The 18,956-nt window shown below is 46.9% G+C and overlaps 1 protein-coding gene across 3 annotated transcripts in view; it reads left to right on the top strand.

Moving 5' to 3' along the window:
* The window catches only part of TBX5 (T-box transcription factor 5), a 93,807-nt gene that overhangs the window by 36,073 nt on the left and 38,778 nt on the right, over positions 1 to 18,956 (top strand). The window contains exons 1-2 of one of the 3 annotated variants that reach the window (XM_053368444.1): positions 9,666 to 10,074; positions 18,316 to 18,494. In XM_053368444.1, the coding sequence (XP_053224419.1) occupies positions 18,348 to 18,494 (147 nt within the window). In that variant the 5' untranslated portion in view covers positions 9,666 to 10,074; positions 18,316 to 18,347. Of the gene's footprint in view, positions 1 to 9,665; positions 10,075 to 13,434; positions 14,070 to 18,315; positions 18,495 to 18,956 lie in introns of those variants that run through there. The other 2 variants (XM_053368442.1, XM_053368445.1) reach the window with 2 other exon arrangements.

Here is an 18,956-nt window from a genome sequence, read left to right as displayed (position 1 = left end):
TCAGGGGTCCCCAAAAACCACCGCGGCTTGAGTTCTGGAGTTTCATTTGAGGGAGCGGATAGGCTCTTGTACTTTTATATCTTGAAGATTTAAGGGAAAGCGAGCAGGGCAGATTCTGCCCTGTGGATCTCCAAGCGCAGCCCCGCGCCTGTTTACTTCCACGAAAATTTGCTCAGAATTCCACCCTGTCCCTAATTTTGAGACTAGTTGTTCTTTTTTGTTTTTCTGATTCTTTCATCTTCTGATCTGAAGATCCCGCCCCCACCCCGTCCACATTTAAGGTTCCAGGGCCGCTTTCGTTTATTAAGACTTCGGGAGCAAAATTGCGGGCACACACATTTTTCTTTATCTTATCTCCAAGCCTCTGTTTACTCTCCTTGCTTTTAACTGCCCAGTGAAGATAAAATAGAAGAATCAATTTAACCGCCTACTCCACGAAGCAGATGATATTTTTGAAATATCTAAGGGAGAGAAGCGGTCGCCGTTGCCGCAACGTTCCCCCCCCCCCCCGTTAATAAAGACATAATTTAAAGCTGGAAAAGTCCCTTTTCTACTTTTGAAAGCGATAACCCAAGCGACGTTCGCAAAGAAGGACATTAGCTATGGACTCACTTCTCACCCCGAAATAAGCGACCGTCTGGGAGCGACCCCTAGGACCAGATCTTTGCAATCCACATATTTGCAATTTTTCGCTCTCTTGTTTATTTATTTCCAGGTATGCTTGAGATTTCAGTGTATATAGGGTATCCTAGCTATGCCTGTTCAGAAAGGACTCTTACTGAATTAAACGGGGCTTTCACCCAGATAATCTGAGTTACGATCGCAGCCTAAATTCCCTCAAGAGGGATCAAGCCCTACTTTGTTTAGGATCTCACTGGAAAGAAACTCGGGAGGGTCTTAGCACTGTAACATTAACAACCTTATACGCTTGTATATTTCACTGAAGGTCGAGGCATTTGCTTCTAAATATCAGAGCCGCAAAGCCCAGCCGATTAATCGGCTGGGTTAATTGGTTTTAAAGCGAACCGACTAATGGGGTGCTCCTAGAAATCGGACCAGAGATGCGGGGTGGAGTTGGGACAGCAGCAGCAACAACAAAATCTTAAGTACTTGCAAAACTTCTGGCAGCGATCACCATATTTAAAGGAGACACCGGCCCTTTCTCCTACGTCGGAAAGAAAGCATCTTCCAAAACTTCCACGATGCACGTGCACAATCGACAGATCAGTTGATGGACACAATTGTATGAGGTTTATTTCACCAGGGGACACACCTTACTTCTAAATCTCTCTTTTGCGGACTGGAAAACTTTTTAGGATCGGGACGCCAGGGGGACAGAATGGCGAGAGCTGTTTTCCACTACTCCATCCTTTGAAGGAGAGAACCTCATTGAATAAAGCGGTACTGACTTCCTAATAAACTTGCACAGGATTTCGCCGAGTAGCTAGCTATAAAACGAACAAATAAATTGTCCGCTTTTTTGCTTGTCCACCAGAACTCTTAAGAGAAATCCGTTATAATATTTATGAATTGTTTTCAGTCGCTGTTCACACACACACACACACACACACACACACACACACACGAGTTTGGCCTATCAGTTCATAACTCCAGTTCCCGCTCCGCAGCCATGTTCAACACAGGACGCCTGAAGTCTGGGCAATTTAACGCGTGTCCCAAACGCTCTTAGAAAGCGCGTGTGAGGTTGGGGAGGCCACGCATGTTCTCTGTGAAGTTAGATCCGTGGTGGCCCGTTCACACGTGGAAGCCATCACCCGATCTTGCGGTCGTGGCGAGGTGGGGATGGACGTGCCCGTGGGTGAACTAAGCCCTGGATGGCTGAAAGACAGGCAAAGTTATTTCTGGTCTTTCCCTCCCCCCACTCCTCGAATCTATTTCCTCCTAAATATTATCAGTTTCGACGAATATTTCGCCATCCGTGTTGGGGATCTTGTGGTCCTCCGGATGTGGTTGGATTCTGACTCCCATTCTCCCTGATCACTGACCTGGGGCTGATGGACAAGTTAGAGTCCAGCAAACATCTGGAGGGCCAGTTACGCCCACCCCGCTGCTTTAAAAGAGAGAAGCCTCAGTCCCCAGGAGGTTACAGTCTTAAACTCGCCCTAGGAGAAGGCCACAGAGGGGTGGCGAGAACAAGCGAATCTCACAAAGGAGCCGTTCAGTGACATGTGCTTAGGACAGCCGTCTTCTTCCTTTGCCCCAGCAAGAACCATCCCATCTATTGGTGAAGGGTAGTGGAATGGGTCTAACATCCCGGGGCTCAGTTTAGTTTGTTTACTTATGAGAATTATATTCCGCCTTTCTTCCAAGGAGCTGGAGGCGGTATACATACATTCCCTCCTCCCCATCTTATCCTCACAACAACCTTGTGAGATAGGGTAGGCTGACAGAAAGTGACTGTGGGCCAAGGTCACCCAAGGAACTTCTTGGCTGTGTGAGGACTAGGACCCCGGTATCTCAGGTCGTGGTCTAGCACTCTAACCACTACACTACACTGCCTCCCTCCCTCCTTCTCTCTTTTGAACGAAATAATCGCGACGGGGGAGCTTTTGCCTCACACCCAGGTACCCTACCTACCCCTCTACCCAATGTCATTACAAGAGGACAGCTCAGTTGGTTAGAGAGTGGTGGTAATAAGGCCAAGGTTGCAGGTTCGATCCCCGTATGGGACAGCTCTATATTCCTAGATTGCAGGGGGTTGGGCTAGTCTACATGATCCTCAGGGTCCCTTCCAACTCTGTGAATGAAACTCTATGAATGAAGAGCGATTGCTTGTTTGAAAGGGAAAGGGAAGGCAAGCCCCGGCCTGCACCCCTTTCTTCAGAGTCCGCGAAGAAGGGGCTTATCTCGGCTTGGGTGGGGGGTTCTACCCCACCACCCTCTCTAGGTGGCGATCGGGCGTTGATTGACGCGATGTTTGGCAATTGCAGATTAGCATGGCCCTTCTGGCGTCAATGAGAGCTCTCTCGCCCATTAAGTAATTGATTAAGGAAGGTGCGCGAAGTGAGGGTGACGTTAGCGTGGGAAATTTGTTTGCTTATTTGTTCGCTCATTCATTTATGCTTTTGCCAACTGAGCTCCATGAGAGACCAGTTGGCGTCCGGTTGAATCTGAAGAAAGGATGCCGATGTGGTGTACTGACCTAGGTGGCGGAGAGCGGAGTTCGAATCCCCACTCAGCCACGAAGCTCACCGGGTGACCTTGGGCCACGGACGCTGCCTCTTAGCCTTGCCTGCATCGCAGGGGTGTGGTGAAGATAAAGTGTGGGGGGAGAAACTTTGTACACCACCTCGAGCCCCTTGGCTTGGAGGAAAGGTTGGGGCATCAATTGCAAGCATAAATAATACAGTGGTACCTCGGGTTACATACGCTTCAGGTTACAGACTCCGCTAACCCAGAAATATTACCTCGGGTTAAGAACTTTGCTTCAGGATGAGAACAGAAATCGTGCAGGCAGCGCAGCGGCAGCGGGAGGCCCCATTAGCTAAAGTGGTGCTTCAGGTTAAGAACAGTTTCAGGTTAAGAAGAGACCTCCAGAACGAATTAAGTACTTAACCCGAGGTACCACTGTAACGATGCAGATTTTCTCGCCGTGTGGGAAGAGAGCAGGTTTTGGAGGCCAAGAAGGGGTAGCGAGGAAGAGCTCGGTGACACTCGAGAAAGTTCATCATCTGACACGGCCATTGGAACGTCCGCTTGCTTTGCTTCTTCCCTTGGGAAAGGGTAAAACTGACCAAAATCCCACATTTTAAGGACACAACTTTTCTCCGGATTGAGTCACTGGAGGTTGTGTGGTCGTGGTCAAAAACCAAACCAAAAACACTCCATGAAAATGGAAGATTAGTATTCGGCCTAGGTTGAACCCTGAGGTGCTAGCTGTCTACCTACAAGTAGAAGTTGCTTCTCCCCCCGCAAAAAAACCCCTCACCCCTGCAGGGTGGGTTTTGGTTTTTAAAAAACCTCTTTGTTCTGTTTTCCTAGTATGAAAGTATTAGAGTTTGCTCTGTTCTTTAAACAGCAGAACATAGGAAACTGGCTTGGGCGGACTTAGACCCTTGCTCCATCTTCACGGACTGGAAGTGGTTCTTCAGAGGATTGAACCTTCAGCATGCCAAGCGGACGCCCTAGTTAACTAGCTACCTCTCTTCACCCATGGCTCATCTAGTTCACTATGGTTGGCCCTGACCGGCAGCGGCTCTGCAGGGCTTTCAAGGCAAGGGATATTCCCACCCTCGTCTAGACATGGCGGGGATCGAACCAACGACCTTCTAGATGCTCTGCCACTACGGCCCAAGGGGAACTTTGCAGGGGCTGTGCAACACTGGAGACCTGCAGAGCGAGGGAGCTTCTTTTCAGTTCGTCCTAGACGAGCGCCGCAGAGGAGCTGGGGAAGAGACAACAGAAAATAGCAATCGTCCTTTTGCCTTTATGCCTGGGGGAGAGGGCGCTCAGCAACTTCTTCAAGAGAAAGAGAACTAAGTTGTTTCTACTCCGCCTAAATACAATATGCTCTTTCTAAACGCAGGCGCTATTAAGGCCGCGCTGTTTGCCTTTCAATTTCGTGCAACCCTGAGGTGGAGGGGGAGATTAATGGACTGCAAGAGAAAGGGTGTGTGTGGATATTAAATGGGGTTTTCATCTAAGAAAAATAAAAAAGCACCTGAACTAGCTGTTTAAAAATAAATAACTTTTTTTAAAAAAAATGTGTCCACCTGTTTGTGACTTTAGAAATTAGAGGCCGGGTACACCTACCGCCCGGTTCTTGAGTCCCACAGCAATCCAGTTCAAAACCAGTGGGGTGGGGTATTTTTTTGGGGGTGTTAGGGTTAGAGGTGAGGGAGGTGAGGAGAAGAAATTCTCATTTCCTTCAAAGCAGCGTCTGACGTCAAACAGTTTCGGTGTTTATTTATTTGTGTGGTGGGGGGTGGGGAATAAAATAGCGACTGCAGTCAAACCCCAGTCCCCAGTTTTTAATGTGAACCCAGGGCCGACCTACCAACAGCACCGACTCCTGGGGAAAGCGATGGCCCTGACGCAGCTAAAATCAGGCCTGTGTCTAAATCATTTCATTGGGAAGTAAAAGCCCCTTTAATAACGGAGCTTTCGACTCGAAGAGACCCTGTGGGATCAGGCCGGACGTCCCATCGATATCAATGGAACCAGAGGACTTAGTCCGGCCCCGTTGGCTTCACCAGAACGGCGGAGGGATACCCTGAAGAGTCTTACTTTGCGCGGATATCTCAGGGCAGTTGGGTGAGTTTTGCTCCATGTTGAGTGAGTGTTGGGTCTCGCTTCTAAGCGGGCCTGCTTTCAGCTGGATCGGGTCCACCACTCGCCTGCTGAAACTCCTTCGGGTTCTCAGATGTCGCCTCCGGCTTGCATAGCGTATACAGAAAACTTCACGGCGATACGGGGATAAATATAAATCGAAATGCAGAACGAAAGAGAAGGGCTCCCCCCTTTGATTCCGTGACCAAGAAGTAAATCCCGCTGGTTTGAATGGAACTGATTTCCAATCAAGACGGCAACGCCCTTTTCATCTGAAAGCAAAGCCCCATTGAACTAACTGGGTGCTACTTAACTCAAGCTGCAGGAACGCTATTAGGTGCAGTCCGCAATAGTTTCTGAGCAGTGTTAAAAGTCTCATTCAGCTCAGGGAATCCTAGAAGGGCAAATATTATTATTACATTCTTAATAATAAATATGGTTAGTCCATAATAATTAATTGATAATATTCTTTCTGAGCTTTGGGGGCATATTGCAATCCATGATAATTATTTCCCCTTAAATTTCGAGTACATTATTTCCCTGTGTGTGATGTGTGTATGTATTAAGCGTTTTTGTAAATGCTGCCCATTGAAAATTAGCGCTTCTGCAGACTTTTTTTGTGGTTTCCAGGCAGAGTAAGAGGAAGTGAACCGCTGAGAGGGATTTTCTCTCTCTCCGCCGCCATATATTCACTTTCCTTTTAACAGCTTTGTACTTTTAACAAATGCAGATTTATTCACACACCCCCAAAAGAGAGATAAACCTGTGCTACCAACTGAGTTTTCTCTAGCTGTTCGGTAGAATTAATGAAGCCTTCGCCGCTTTCCTATTTACTATAGTACGATGTGATGAGGGTTTCTCAGTCTGGGCAGGTACCTGAATCTGCAGGAAGGGGTGGAGAACAATAAGGCCACATTTGTCAGCTGCGGTGAAAATTAATGGAACTGTTCGCAGCAATGAGGATCCTGGATCCAAGCCTCCTGTACAGTAAAAGACGATTCATTGCCAAAACATAAGGTGTTTTCTTTTTTTCCCCTTTAAAAAAATTATTTGGAAGATTCTGAATCTTTCAGGTTCAGCGACAAAGCTCTAGGATGCAAAGTGAAGGAAGAAAACCGGCGATATACTGAGGGCACGCTGGCTAGGGAACAATCCCCAGTGGGCCTGACTTTTGAGAAATAACTACTAGGGTTCTGCGGTTAAATGGCCCCATTTTAACAGATGTGGCTCTCTTCCTCTTGATGTCACTCCCCCCCATTTTTATGTAGTCAAAACTGTATGGGTGGGATCCTCAACCCAGTTGCACAGATACGGTTCTCATGGCAATTTCTCAGATGTTCAGTTCCGCCGATTTCGTTCCCCAGCAATCAGGCCACTGGGCAGGCGGAGAGAGGGGTCTGCAAGCCTGATGCTGGAGTCGTCATGCGGACTGCACCGAAGAACTGAGGTCGGGCTGCGCTGCCCTTTTGCCCATTCATCCACCGAAATAGGAAGGAATCCATCCAAGTCGCCTGGTGTCAAGGATCGGGAGCAATCCTGCAACCCCTTAAGAGCCAGCGCGCCTGGCGAAGGACTCCCCCCTCCACGAGAGCAATTCCAGCTGTCGAATCTGTCGCCTTGTGCCCCCCCCCACACACCTCGGAAGAAGTAAGCCCAACCGATTTCGAGGAGAGAGGATATGCTTCGGACTGCAACTTTGCAAGATCGTCAACTGCTGCAGCGGCGGAGAGCAGAGGGAAATTAGAGCGGGCGGGGGGCACTGAAAGAAACCAGAAAATTACTAGGAAGAGGAAACGAACCATCTGCTTGTTCCTCCTTCGGTGTTTCCTGGGACAGCGGCTTCTGCCACAGAATTTGTCCTCTGGTGAGGCAAGGGGGAGAAATTCTGCATGCTTTCCTCGCAATTTATGTTATTATCAATACTTTCAGTTCTTTAGTTTTAAGTCTAACCTCTGCCCTGTGGGTAACTTCTTTTTTAAAAAGCAGTGTTTTGTTTTAACATTGCTGTAAACTGATTCGGGCTGTCTATTTTTGTCTCCCCCCCACAACCCCAGTATATATTTATCTGAAATAATTAAATAACCTGCACTCCAAATGAAAACTCATTTATCAGGACAAAAGTTCACCTTTTAAATACAGTTTTATTTCTCTTTCACACACGCGCGCGCCACCGTAAAAGCATTTCTTAAATGTAATTCCCCGCTCCCTTCGCCCCAAATAGATATCGATTGGGGGGGGGGGGACAATACAGACGTACAATTACTGCAGGAAGCTATGTTGGTCCATTGTGTAGGAGAGAAGCCCGAACTTACAGCGCAATAAGTTACACACATTTTCGCAGAAGTTAGTTCTGTTGTGTCCTATAGGGCTTTCTTCCAGGTGTGTGCTTAGGTTTAAATTTTTTAAAAGATAATTATTGCCTTGATTAGGAACAACCAGTCGCAAGGTGATGAGAAGTCCAGGGTTTTTTTTTGATTGCTTTTTTACTAAATCCCTTCGGGCTGTGCGCATCCTATAGTTCATGTCCCGTTGAACTCAAAGGGACTTCTGAGCCAGTATGTTTAGGATCGAGCTGAGTGCTTCTTGAGCTGTTTAGCTAGGAGACCAGTCATCCACATATATTATCTAGTGTAGGTTTGCTTTAAATGCTTTCGAGGGTTGCAATAAGAAATTCCCTTGTTTCGGGAGAATTCCTCAGAAGCAAGCCCCACAGAGCTCATCGAGGCTTAGTTCTGTTTGTGTCCCGGCCACAGTTCTACGGATATTTGCCTGGGGAAATATGGCAATTTAATCAAAACTCACTTATATTAGATTTCTATTAAAGCACCCCTCGGCGTGATGTTCTGCCTACTTTACCAAATGGACGCAGAGGACCCTCTCGGTTCAATGCTTTGCAACATGGAAAGCAGTAAAACATTTTCTTTATTTTCAACCATAAGAAACTGGGGCGGTTCTCTTTGGAATCAGGAGGGCGAAACGTTGGACACGATCTAGGTCCATTAAAAGGAGCAAAGAAACACACAAACACACACAAATCGTCAGCCTAGAATATAAAGGTTGGCCTATCAAATATGCAAGAGGAGGGGACGGGTCCCTAATTACTGGGATGACTTTGTTCTGAGAGTTACCCAGGCCTTCAATTTTTAAAGGGCCCGCAGGAATATTTCTTTTTTAAAACACACACCCACCCCACATCCTTATGAGTCAATTATCAACGGGATGGAATAGGAAGACAATGAAGCGAGGACACGGAGAGAGGAGACGGATTGCTCTCAGTCGCTCCTTGCGGCCGTTTTGTTTCGGGGGGGGGTGGTCTTCACCTGATGCCCATCTGCAACTCTGAGGTGCTTCACTCCCTCCGCCTGCCGCTTCCCCCCAACTCCCCACCCCTAGCAGACTGGTACTCAGGCCCCTCTGATGGGCCTTGTCTCAAATCCTCAGCCGGAAGCCTCTGACTGAATCCAGCCGGCCAACAGAGGACATCAGCACCTCAAAGCCGGTCTGGAAATGGGGATCCCTCAAGGGTCCGACCTGGGTCCGGGACTAAGGGAGAGACTTCTTCCCACCCTACCCCGCTCTTACCTCCTAGCTAGATCATGAAGCGGAATCTTCCAGTCTTCCCGGTGGACCAGGGTTCATCTCGTATTTTATTGTAGCAACCATTTCTTGCCTCTCCCCAGCGCCCCCGCCCCCAGTCTTAATTCCTGCTGGGGAAGGCATCGCATTTCTAGCAAGCTGTGCTCGCAAAGGGCGAACGATTGCCACGGCCAGCTTGCGAAATATCTGGAAGAGAGGGGTTACAAAAATGTAGATGATAAAAAAAGCAAAACGAAACAAAAATATCCCCCGATCTCCATTGACAGTAAATTTGGGGACTGGGGACCAGGAAAGAAAGGAGGCTATAAGGTCAGTATTCTTGCTCCCCACCCCCGGAGAGATCAGCGTGCCTGCGATGTCAGATCTATCCAAATATCGCTGTGTGTGTGTGTGTGTGTGTGTGTGTGTGTGTGAGAGAGAGAGAGAGAGAGAGAGAGAGAGAGAGAGAGATGGGCTCCTGCGATCGGATCTGCCAGGATCGCCTTTGCAAGATGCAGCTCTTTACGCTCCCTGTAATATATAGAAACAGGGCAAGCCATGCAGACACACATGCGGTTTAATTCCACCACAAGTGCGGTCTAGCGATACGGCCAGTTGGCCCTCCATCTAGTCCACGAGAATCTGGGTTTTCAGACCTCCGTATCTCCCCCCACCTTTTCTGCCCGCTTAGGACGCCCCCTCCTCCTTCGAAAAGGGCTACATTCCTCCCAATTGCAACTAGCAGCCCCCCCAGGAAAAAAAATTCCAGAAGACGAAGAAGAAGAAGAGGGGGAAACTGACTGATGGGGATTTAAAGCAGAAGAACACAAATTAACCTTCCATTACTGCTGCGCTCAAGCATGACAAAGGGGCCGGTTGCGTGCGCGGTGACGTCTCCGTGTCCTATAGGTGCAGGCGCTGGTGAGATAGGAGCGATCGCCTCGAACCCGCTTTATTTTATTGGAGTATGGCTGGTAATAAACAGTAATATTTAATTTGTCAGAGGCCACAAATCGCTCGCGAGGCTGGGCAAGCCTGTCTCTCGCCTTGACAAGATCCTGGAAGGGCGCTACCTCCGCAGGAGATTCCCCACGAATCTTTTTGGTCTTGTTTGAACCTGGAGCAGCAGGGACAGAAATCGTCGTGGTCGTCTGCGGCGTCTTCAGCGCTGCTTCGGAGCCCTTGCATAGCTGGTTTGGGTTTCATAAGGTGAGAGTTGGTCCTTTTAGCAGAGTTTGGGGGGATCGGTCTCTTCTATGCAGCAATGGTGAATTTTGGTGTGTGTGTGTGTGCGTGTGTGTGTGTGTGTGTGAGAGAGAGAGAGAGAGAGAGAGAGAGAGAGAGAATGAGAATGTCGGATTGTTACTATTTTCAGAATGTCCCGTGGTTGATGATGGGACTGACCCGTGCCAAATGAACGGTCCGAATCCGGTCCGAATTGTGACTCCCTGGATTCCCATGGATTGCAGTGGGGGCGAGATTTAAGCACGTGGTTTTTCCTCCCTGTCGGTATAGATGCCCCGAAACATCCTTCTCAGCGCCTCGATCGTGCCTATCGATTTTAAATATATACATATATAGATATTGTTTATTGGTTTTAAAGATGGTCGTGCTTATAGATGTGTTGCATAGAGTCTAGTTTTGAGAAAGGAGCTCATAGCTGGAGTCTCTGGAAGCAGCCTTTGGACTTGAATTAGGTTTCAACCGGGCCGAACAGAGCTCAGGAAGGCAGGCCGTGTGCCTACGCGCTTCAACTCGTGGTATTTTACTCAGTGTGCGTGCGTGTGCACCTCTATACCCATAATACACGTTCTCTGTTTGGGCTGTGATTTGGGTTGTCCTTGTTGCTGCTGGCCTCTGTTGTTTGTGGAACTTCGTGCACACAATCGCTCGTGGTTTAAGTTATTTTTCCAGCTGCGGGGCTACCTGCAAGATTTGTAGGGTTTGGTGAAAGTTTGGAAGATATAAGCAAATCTCAGAAAGAGCCTCCTCTTTCAAAACTGAAGGAGGTTTGAAACACAAGCGCGCATACAAACGCACACCCGCACACCGACATAATAAAAATCCAAGGCATTTTGTATATTGAAAATGTGCTGTGGAAACAATACAGTAATCGGTAATATCTATCTATCTATCTATCTATCTATCTATCTATCTATCATCTATCTATCTATCTATCTATCTATCTATCTATCATCTATCTATCTATCATCTATTCATATATCTCTCCGGATATTTTTCATGAACAGAGAGGAAAGAAAGTTGGAGGCTGATTTAGTTTCTGCATCAAGCTCTAACTCGATAGGCGAAAATGCATTCCTCCAGAGTAATTCTGCAGCGAGCGGAGAAATAAAATCCCACTGATTTTCACCCGGATGTAATTAAAATATAGTCTACATAGAATCCATGGAATTTATCCCGGAAGAAACGTTGCCTGGGGTTGGGACAAATGTTCGGGCGGTTTTTAAAATGTGCAATACATATACCAGTTTAGGATTATCTTTCTAAGTTGTTGTTGCTGTTCTTGTGTGTTATACAAACCAACACAATATTAAGGTGGAGTTGTGGATTGTATACACACACATACAATCAATATACAATCATTTTTGTATACATATATACGCAAAACGTGAGTATTAAAAGCACAAACTCTATTATCAAGGGTACTCGTCTATAACGATACCAATCTATAATGCACGATACACGAACGTATACGCACACTTTGCAACATAATGAATGTTAATCCATGTGGTTCACGTATAACATATTAGAAGGTGAGCTGAGAAACGCATGGCAAAGTCTCTGTTTATGTGCCCGCAGAATAAAAACAAGAAGTGTGTATATTACATGCCTTACTCTCATGCTCAGGGTTTTTATTTTGCAAGGCATTATGTGGGTGCAGTATCCTGCAGCCCACGTTGCTTTTCCAAGGGATTACGAATGGGAAAGATTTGCAATCGGTTCTAGCAAATTCCACAGAATTCCTCGCCCCTCGAGGCTTGACTGATCTCCACTTTCAGCCCCCCCAGCCCCAGCTTTTACCTCCAGCTCGAAAAGCGATCCAAGCAGATCGCGCCTTATTGGACGAGATGAACTTCCCCGCGCGAATGTTGGGGGATCAGTGTTTGAATTGCAACGAGGCTTACAGCGCAATCCTATGCCTGCCTCCTCAGAAGTAAACCCCACTGACTCCAACGGGCCTTTCGCTCGCCTTGCCTAATCGTGCAACCCTGTAATGTTTACTCGGCAGGAAGCTCCACTTTGTTCCATGAAGTTGACTTCTTCCTAGGTGCGTGGCAACCTAATCCCCAATTTATCGGGGGAGAGAAAGTCCAACGGTCTGCAAATGGGGCACTCTTTGAGTTGGAGAGGCGCTGAAGCTCTCGGTATCCTCCAAATTCCATTTTAGAGAACGACATGGAATCATGCAAGAAAGCGGAGGCAGAGCTCAAAGAGTGCTAAATAATGATCCTTTATACCAAACTCTCTTAAAAAAATAGTAATAAAAAATGACCACACGTGGCTATTATCAACCTGGTACTCTTCAGATTCCAGAAAGAGTCAGGGAGGCTGTTTATCCTCGCTTTGACCTATTCAACTTTACCCTCAAAAATAATACATTTGAAAGAAAAAGAAAAGAAAGTTAAGATACAGAGAAGAGAAAGACAGATTACAAAAAACCGCATCCTCAGCTCTCTTGACGTGTTGATTATTTTTAGTAAAGCCGGTTCTTGGAGCTTGTATATGTATATAGTCTCTCTCTGTGTGTGTGTCGTGTGTGTGTGTGTGTGTGTGTGTGTGTGTGCGCGCGTGTCCTATACATTCTTTATTTCTTTAGAAAAATAGGGTGAGATTATTCGTAGGGAGGTGGAGGTCCTTAAAAAACACACCTATGCAGTAAAAATAATCATTGTTAGTAACAAGGAGGTGACAATCAGATCAGATGTATTTATTTACACGGTGGCAGGACCCATCGCAAAATACATATGGAGGAGCAGATCCTCAAATAACCTGGGAGATCGCTCATACAGTACAACATGACAGTGGTCTTATTTCTCTCCCCATAAGAACAACCCGAAAACTACCGTCGTGTGATTTGGTTTACAAAGACAGCACCGCTTCCCTTTGAACAGATGCGTTTTTGTTTTTATTTTAAGAAATGATTTCCTTAGATATAATGCAGGAGAGAAGTCAGGCTGGTTTGGAGACTGGAAGCCGAAGGGGAATGGTTTGTATTAGGTGTGGGTTTTTGTTTCTTTTTTTAAAAAAAAGCCAACGGCTTTTCTTTTCTTTTCGAGGAAAAAAAAGGGGGAGGAAAGAGAGAAAGGGGATTTCTGAAGCTTTGAATTTTTCTTTCTGCTTAAGAAAGATGGATAGAAAGGAGGGAGGGGAGAGGAAGGAGGGAGGAGGAGGCAAAGTGGGGAGGGAATCCAGAGAGATCCCTCCGACTGTCTTTGTGAGATTTTTTTTTTCCTGTGGCTTGGGAGGGAAAATCAGGCTGGGAAAAAAGGAGAGGAAGAAGGGAGAGGGTAGGATAGGATAGGAGAAGGGGGGGGGGAGAGCGAGAGAGCGCCAGCCTCCCGTTGCACCAGCGCAGCTGGTTGGCCAGAGCGAGCTGGGCGCTCGCTCGAGACGCTGCGCTCCCTTCGCCTCAACGCACTTGGTTGGAGACGCGCAGGGCTCCGTCTTCCTCAGCCGAGCTTCCCGGCCTTAAAGAAGCGAACCTGCTCTTTAGGGGCTTCCTCCGCCATTGCTCCTACCCCGAAGTTTTCCCTCGCAGCTCTCTTTCCGGGAATCTGTAAGCGTCCAGGGAGAGGACGCGGTTCTCGGCTGCGTGGAAAAGGCGAGGACCCTTCTCATTCTTGAAGGCATCGCCTGGAGGGACTCGCTCCTCTGCGCGCTACCAGGAGTTCTGTCCGGGAGGCAGAGAAGGGACTGGACGGGTTTTCTTTCTTTGAGGGGAGGGGGAGAAGTAGGGGAAGGGCATTTCCTCTCCCCCCCTCGTCCTCTCTCGCCCTTCACATCATTTTATTGATGCTGTCTTGAGGAAAAGCTCGGTTTTTATTGCATTTGGAGCGGCGAGAATACAGCAAGGAGATGGCTGATGGTGGTGGCGGCGGCGGCGGCGGCGGCAATGCTGCGTCCAGGCTGAGGGCTTTGTGAGTGAGATGCGGTGACTGCCCGAATCCGGGCAAAGCTAGAAGGTAACGAGGGCTGTTCTCGCGCTCCGGATGCGCGATCATGGGGGGGGCGCCCGAGGCTCAGAGGGGAGATTCGGACCTCTCGGTGTGTGGGTGACATACACACACGCACACACTGAGAGAGAGAGAGAGAGAGAGGGAGGGAGGGAGGGAGGGAAGGAAGGAGGGAGAGAGAGAGAAGCGAGCCAGAAAACAAGGCCCCAGCAAGACAGCTGGAGATGGTGTTTTGTTTTGAGGGGGAGAGATCTTCCAGTTAGTCCCTCGATCTTGCAGAGGGGGTGGCGATCCAGTTTACAGGCACCTTTGTGTGTGTGTGTGTCTGTCTGTGTGTGGAGCGGTGCCCCCCCCTTTCCATTTCATTCCTTCCCCGAAGCGCCTGGCGGAGCAGTTACGGTTCCCTGCTCGGCTCGAGCTGGCTGGCTGCATTTTTCATCCAGCCGCGGCCTGGTTCTGTCAAGGCGGATTGCCTCTCTGCAACTCTCGGAGGGAGAAGCAAGAGGGTCTCATTCATATTCCCCCCCCCCAGTCTCTCTCTACCCGCGCCCCCCCCCGCACCGCCAGCCTTCTTGGCCCAACTCTTCCGCGAGAAAACCTTCTGTGCCGATTCCGAGAGCGATTTAAGGTTAGGAGAGGCGTTCCTCTGGCGCTTGTTTTGTTCACACACGCCTGATACGTTGCCACGTTCGTCTCTCCCAATGCCCGGAGCTGGAGGGGGGATTTTAGGGGAAATTACAGAAAATGAACAGGCAGTGATCTTGAGTCATTTGGCACCCTCCTCTCTGAGTCTAGAAATCTCTGAGGACCCTTCCTCTAATCTAGCCTCAGGCCAGCAGTTCAGTGATTTCAGCCCGATCACCACCTTGCTTTCTACCTCTGAATCACTTGCCTCCCGCTAACCCCACTTGGAACTCTAGCGTTTCCGAGGTGAGGTAGAGCAGCGCCTCTGTATGTCTATAGCTGGGGCGCGAGCACATCCCTTGTAATGATTCCTACAGTCCCATTTTACCGTTGTTTATTCGGAAGTAAACCCCATAGACTTCCATGACTTTAACTCCCTTCCTAGGTTCAGCGGTTTGAAACAGGATGGTGGTGTTGTTTTTCCTATAAACCCCCCGCTAATTTAAAGCTATTTTCACACTGAGAGTAAATTCTCCTTTAAAGAAATTTTCTTAAATGCTGATGAAAGGAGCTGATATATTAATTATTTTTATTAATTAAAAACAAACACAAAACGCTCCTTCTGGTTTCTCTACAATTCGCGGGCTTTGTTTTGTTAAAGATGTAGGCGCGGGGAAACAGGGCAGTTGAATTATTTTAAATATCCAGTCTATGCTGTAATATTCTGGAAACTAGATTCAACATATGATATTTTCCCCTTTATTTCTTTAAAACTAGAATGCTCTGTTCCCCGGAGTTGTACTAGCATCCCAACTTGAATTAATAGGAAATATTTTCCGTACATTTCAATTATTTTTCTTCTTCAAGCGGCTGTATTTTTAAAAGGCAGCTGCAAACCCTTTTGATTTCGGTGGGCATTTCTTAGAAAATGTACTAAAGATTTAACTGAGGAGGGAAAAGCAGCAATGAAAAGTTAGGGGCCTATAGGTTCTAATCACTGATTCATTAGAAGACAAGTCGCTTTGTGTTTCAGTTAGGTTTACTTCTAAGTAAGTAAGTGGGATCCGGACTGCAATTCTAGATACATTGCATAGCTGGGAGTATTGAATTTAGTGGGGCTTGCTTTGGAGTAGAGATTTTTGTAGAGGCTAACTTGCACCGAGTCTTCCATTTCATTCCCGGTTACCTGGAAGCAAGCACCAAGGAAATATCTTCCAAGTAAAATACATATATTAGGGTATTGGTATGAGAAATTGATTTTTGATTTGCTGGGATTTCCTTCCTTCGTTATTTCATACTGATCTTTAGGAGATAGCCTTTTTTAAACAAAAACAAAAACACGAACAAAGACCAAAGCCGGAGGTGCATTTAATAAACGAGAACATTATTATAGCATTATATAATTTTAACATTATTAAAATTATATAATTTCCCCTAAAAGTAAAGACAAGGCCTTGTCGTCGTCAGCATCAAGTAATGGCCATTTTCTACGTGGTTTGCTATAGAGCAAATTGTACAGCTTCAAATTTTCTCATTTTACGAGAGGAAATCTCTCTTCCCCACCCCCTTTTCTTTGGGGGCAAAAAAGAAATTCCACATTATTCAGTTCACATGGGTCCAGTCGTTGGCTCTTTTAAACCTGCGAAGTATGTAGGGTTTTCATGAGGGATCTCTCCCGCTCCCACAATATACCAGCATATTCAGTTGTAGATACATACTGTTTTGTTTGGGCGCAGAAATGAAAAATCTTGGGGGGGGGGCATGGATCGGTAATTGGCCTCTGCTGGAAAAGTGCTTCCCACTTTGGCGGTGCTGGTGGGAGGGGTGTGTGTGGTATTTTATCAAGGAAATCTTGCCTGGGCCTTTTCGACATGAAATATTTCTGGGCCTTTTCTATATGAAATTGACAAACGCCTTCCAACGGAAGTCCATTGCTACGCTTCCTCCGCGACTCGACGTCTAAGGTCAATACCACTTTCTCTGTTGACCTCGCTGTCTCTGTGTGTACATAGAAGTGTGCGCACGAATCTTTCTCTTTGTTTTACGCACGGGTATATATACACATGCTTGTTTTATGAGTACATGCAGAATATACATGTGTACACACGGAAAATGCATATGCGTGCATATCCATGCTTGCACGTGTACATGTGTAATATTTTGGTTACTGTAGAATCTGTGTGTGTACCCAGATGTATGTATATGTATGCCTCTCTGTGTGCATATATTTGTGTACATATAGAATATGTGTACGTGTCAATACACTCATGCTTGCGTGTGTGCATGTATATTTTGTGTACGTAAAGAATATGTATTTGTGTGCTAATCAACACACGTGCACACATTGTGCTTCTGCACATATGACACATGTGTGAAAAGGAGGTTAGCAGATGCACTGACCCAACAAAACAAGTAGCGCAATAATGTGTTTCAGTCTTGGACATCCTTACATGTCTTAAGCCCCACAGATTTCTCGGGTCTAGCAGCCCAAGCAGCCTGAACATGTGCAAATTTATTCAAAAATAAATCACATTCACTGGAAGGGGTCTCACTCCCCAGTAAGTATCCATGGGGTTATTGCAACCACGGAGACCGCTGTAAGAAAGCTTCATTAATCCAATATGCACACCCAATATACACAAGGGCTTGTACATATAGGTACAGAATGCGATTGCGGTTGTGATGATTCATAGCTCCATTAGCGTGTACAACGTGGTTCCCGGCACCTCACAGCTACGGGGAACAACGTTGAACTTACCCTTTTCTTGAATATTCTGGAACTTATTTAAAAAACGAAAAACTGAGTCAAGAATTTGTAAGAACCTAGTTAAATATGATATTGCAAGTTCACTTTATTTCAGGTAGTTTGTAAGTTTTCACGGCACTTTGTAAGTAATTGTCTCTTTCTCACATATTTGATAAATGGTGCAAAATTATTTCTGAACATTAACGGCACAGGTTGCATTTTCCTACCATTAGCGAATGTGGCATTTTACCTCGTATCATATAAGTTTTAAAAGTGTTTGTGTGTTGGGATGGCCTATGCACGGGAGATTTAGGCACAGCACAGACACATTTCTGTATATCTGTAAGATTGGGAACCTGTCGATGTGAAAAGAAGGGAGACAGCAGGGATCCCCAAACAAGCCTCTCTTCTGGGGCCTGGTCTTTGAAGCGGGTGCAGGCATAGGCCTTTGAGGAACGCGGGTATAACTGGCCTTGAATTGGCAACCCTTTCTCTCTGCCTATCCGCCCATCATTCGGTCTCCCTCGCTCCAGTCCAGGGCCGGGTTTAAGTTTGATGAGGCCCTAAGCTACTGAAGGCAATGGGGCCCTTTATATGTCCAGCTGTCCTTTGTCAACAACAAATTGTCGCTATTTTTTGTGTTGAATATATGCTATATGGTAATTTATAACAAAATATATATTTTATCGAAGTGCATCCAGGTTTTTGCCCTTTAAATTTTTGGGGTCCCCCAAGAGAGTTTAGCTTATAAATCCAGCACTGTTGCAGTGGCAAAGAGGGGACACGACCGTGGGTCTCCACCATCGCCAAGACTCACCACTCCTCTCTCTCTCTCTCTCTCTCTCTCTCTCTCTCTCTCTCTCTCTCTCTCTCGCCGTTGTACAGGAGTGGGGCGGGGGGGCTCAGCAGTCTAGAACATGGCGGATGCCGAAGAAGGCTTCGGGCTCCCAGCCACGCCGGTCGACTCAGACACGAAGGAGGTAGCCAGCGACGGAAAGCCGGAGAGTCAGCTGGGCGCCAGCAGCAAACAACCTTCCTCGCCCCAGGCCGCCTTCACCCAACAGGTAAGCCGCCGCACTGGGCAGGAATGGGGGGAGGCAGGGGGGTGGGAATGCTTTGGGAAAGTGGGAACTAATGAGAGACAACCCCATTACTCCTCCTCTGTTCTTTTAATTCATAATAATTACGGGTTGCGTATCCAAGGACAGTCCTACTCAGAGTAGGCCCATTAAAATCAATAAATATGACGGGGGGTCACCTCATTAGGTCTTTTCTGAGTAGGGCTAACGTTTGATGAATGATAATAATAGGTTAGTTAGGTTGCAGTCGTAACAACCCCACTTACCTGGGAGTAGGCTCCATTTAATTCAATTGAGTTACTTCTGAGTAGACGTGGTTAAAACTGCGCTGAAAGGTAGTTTCATTTCATTTATTTATTATTCACTGTAAATCCCACCTGTAAGGGTACAATTGGAGAAAGATAATACAATGGAATAAGACAAATATAAAAATCTCCACCCCAAAAA

This window comes from Podarcis raffonei, chromosome 16, assembly GCF_027172205.1.
Source record: "Podarcis raffonei isolate rPodRaf1 chromosome 16, rPodRaf1.pri, whole genome shotgun sequence".
Classification (NCBI taxonomy): Eukaryota; Metazoa; Chordata; class Lepidosauria; order Squamata; family Lacertidae; genus Podarcis; species Podarcis raffonei.
This window is presented reverse-complemented; position numbering and strand designations above follow the sequence as displayed.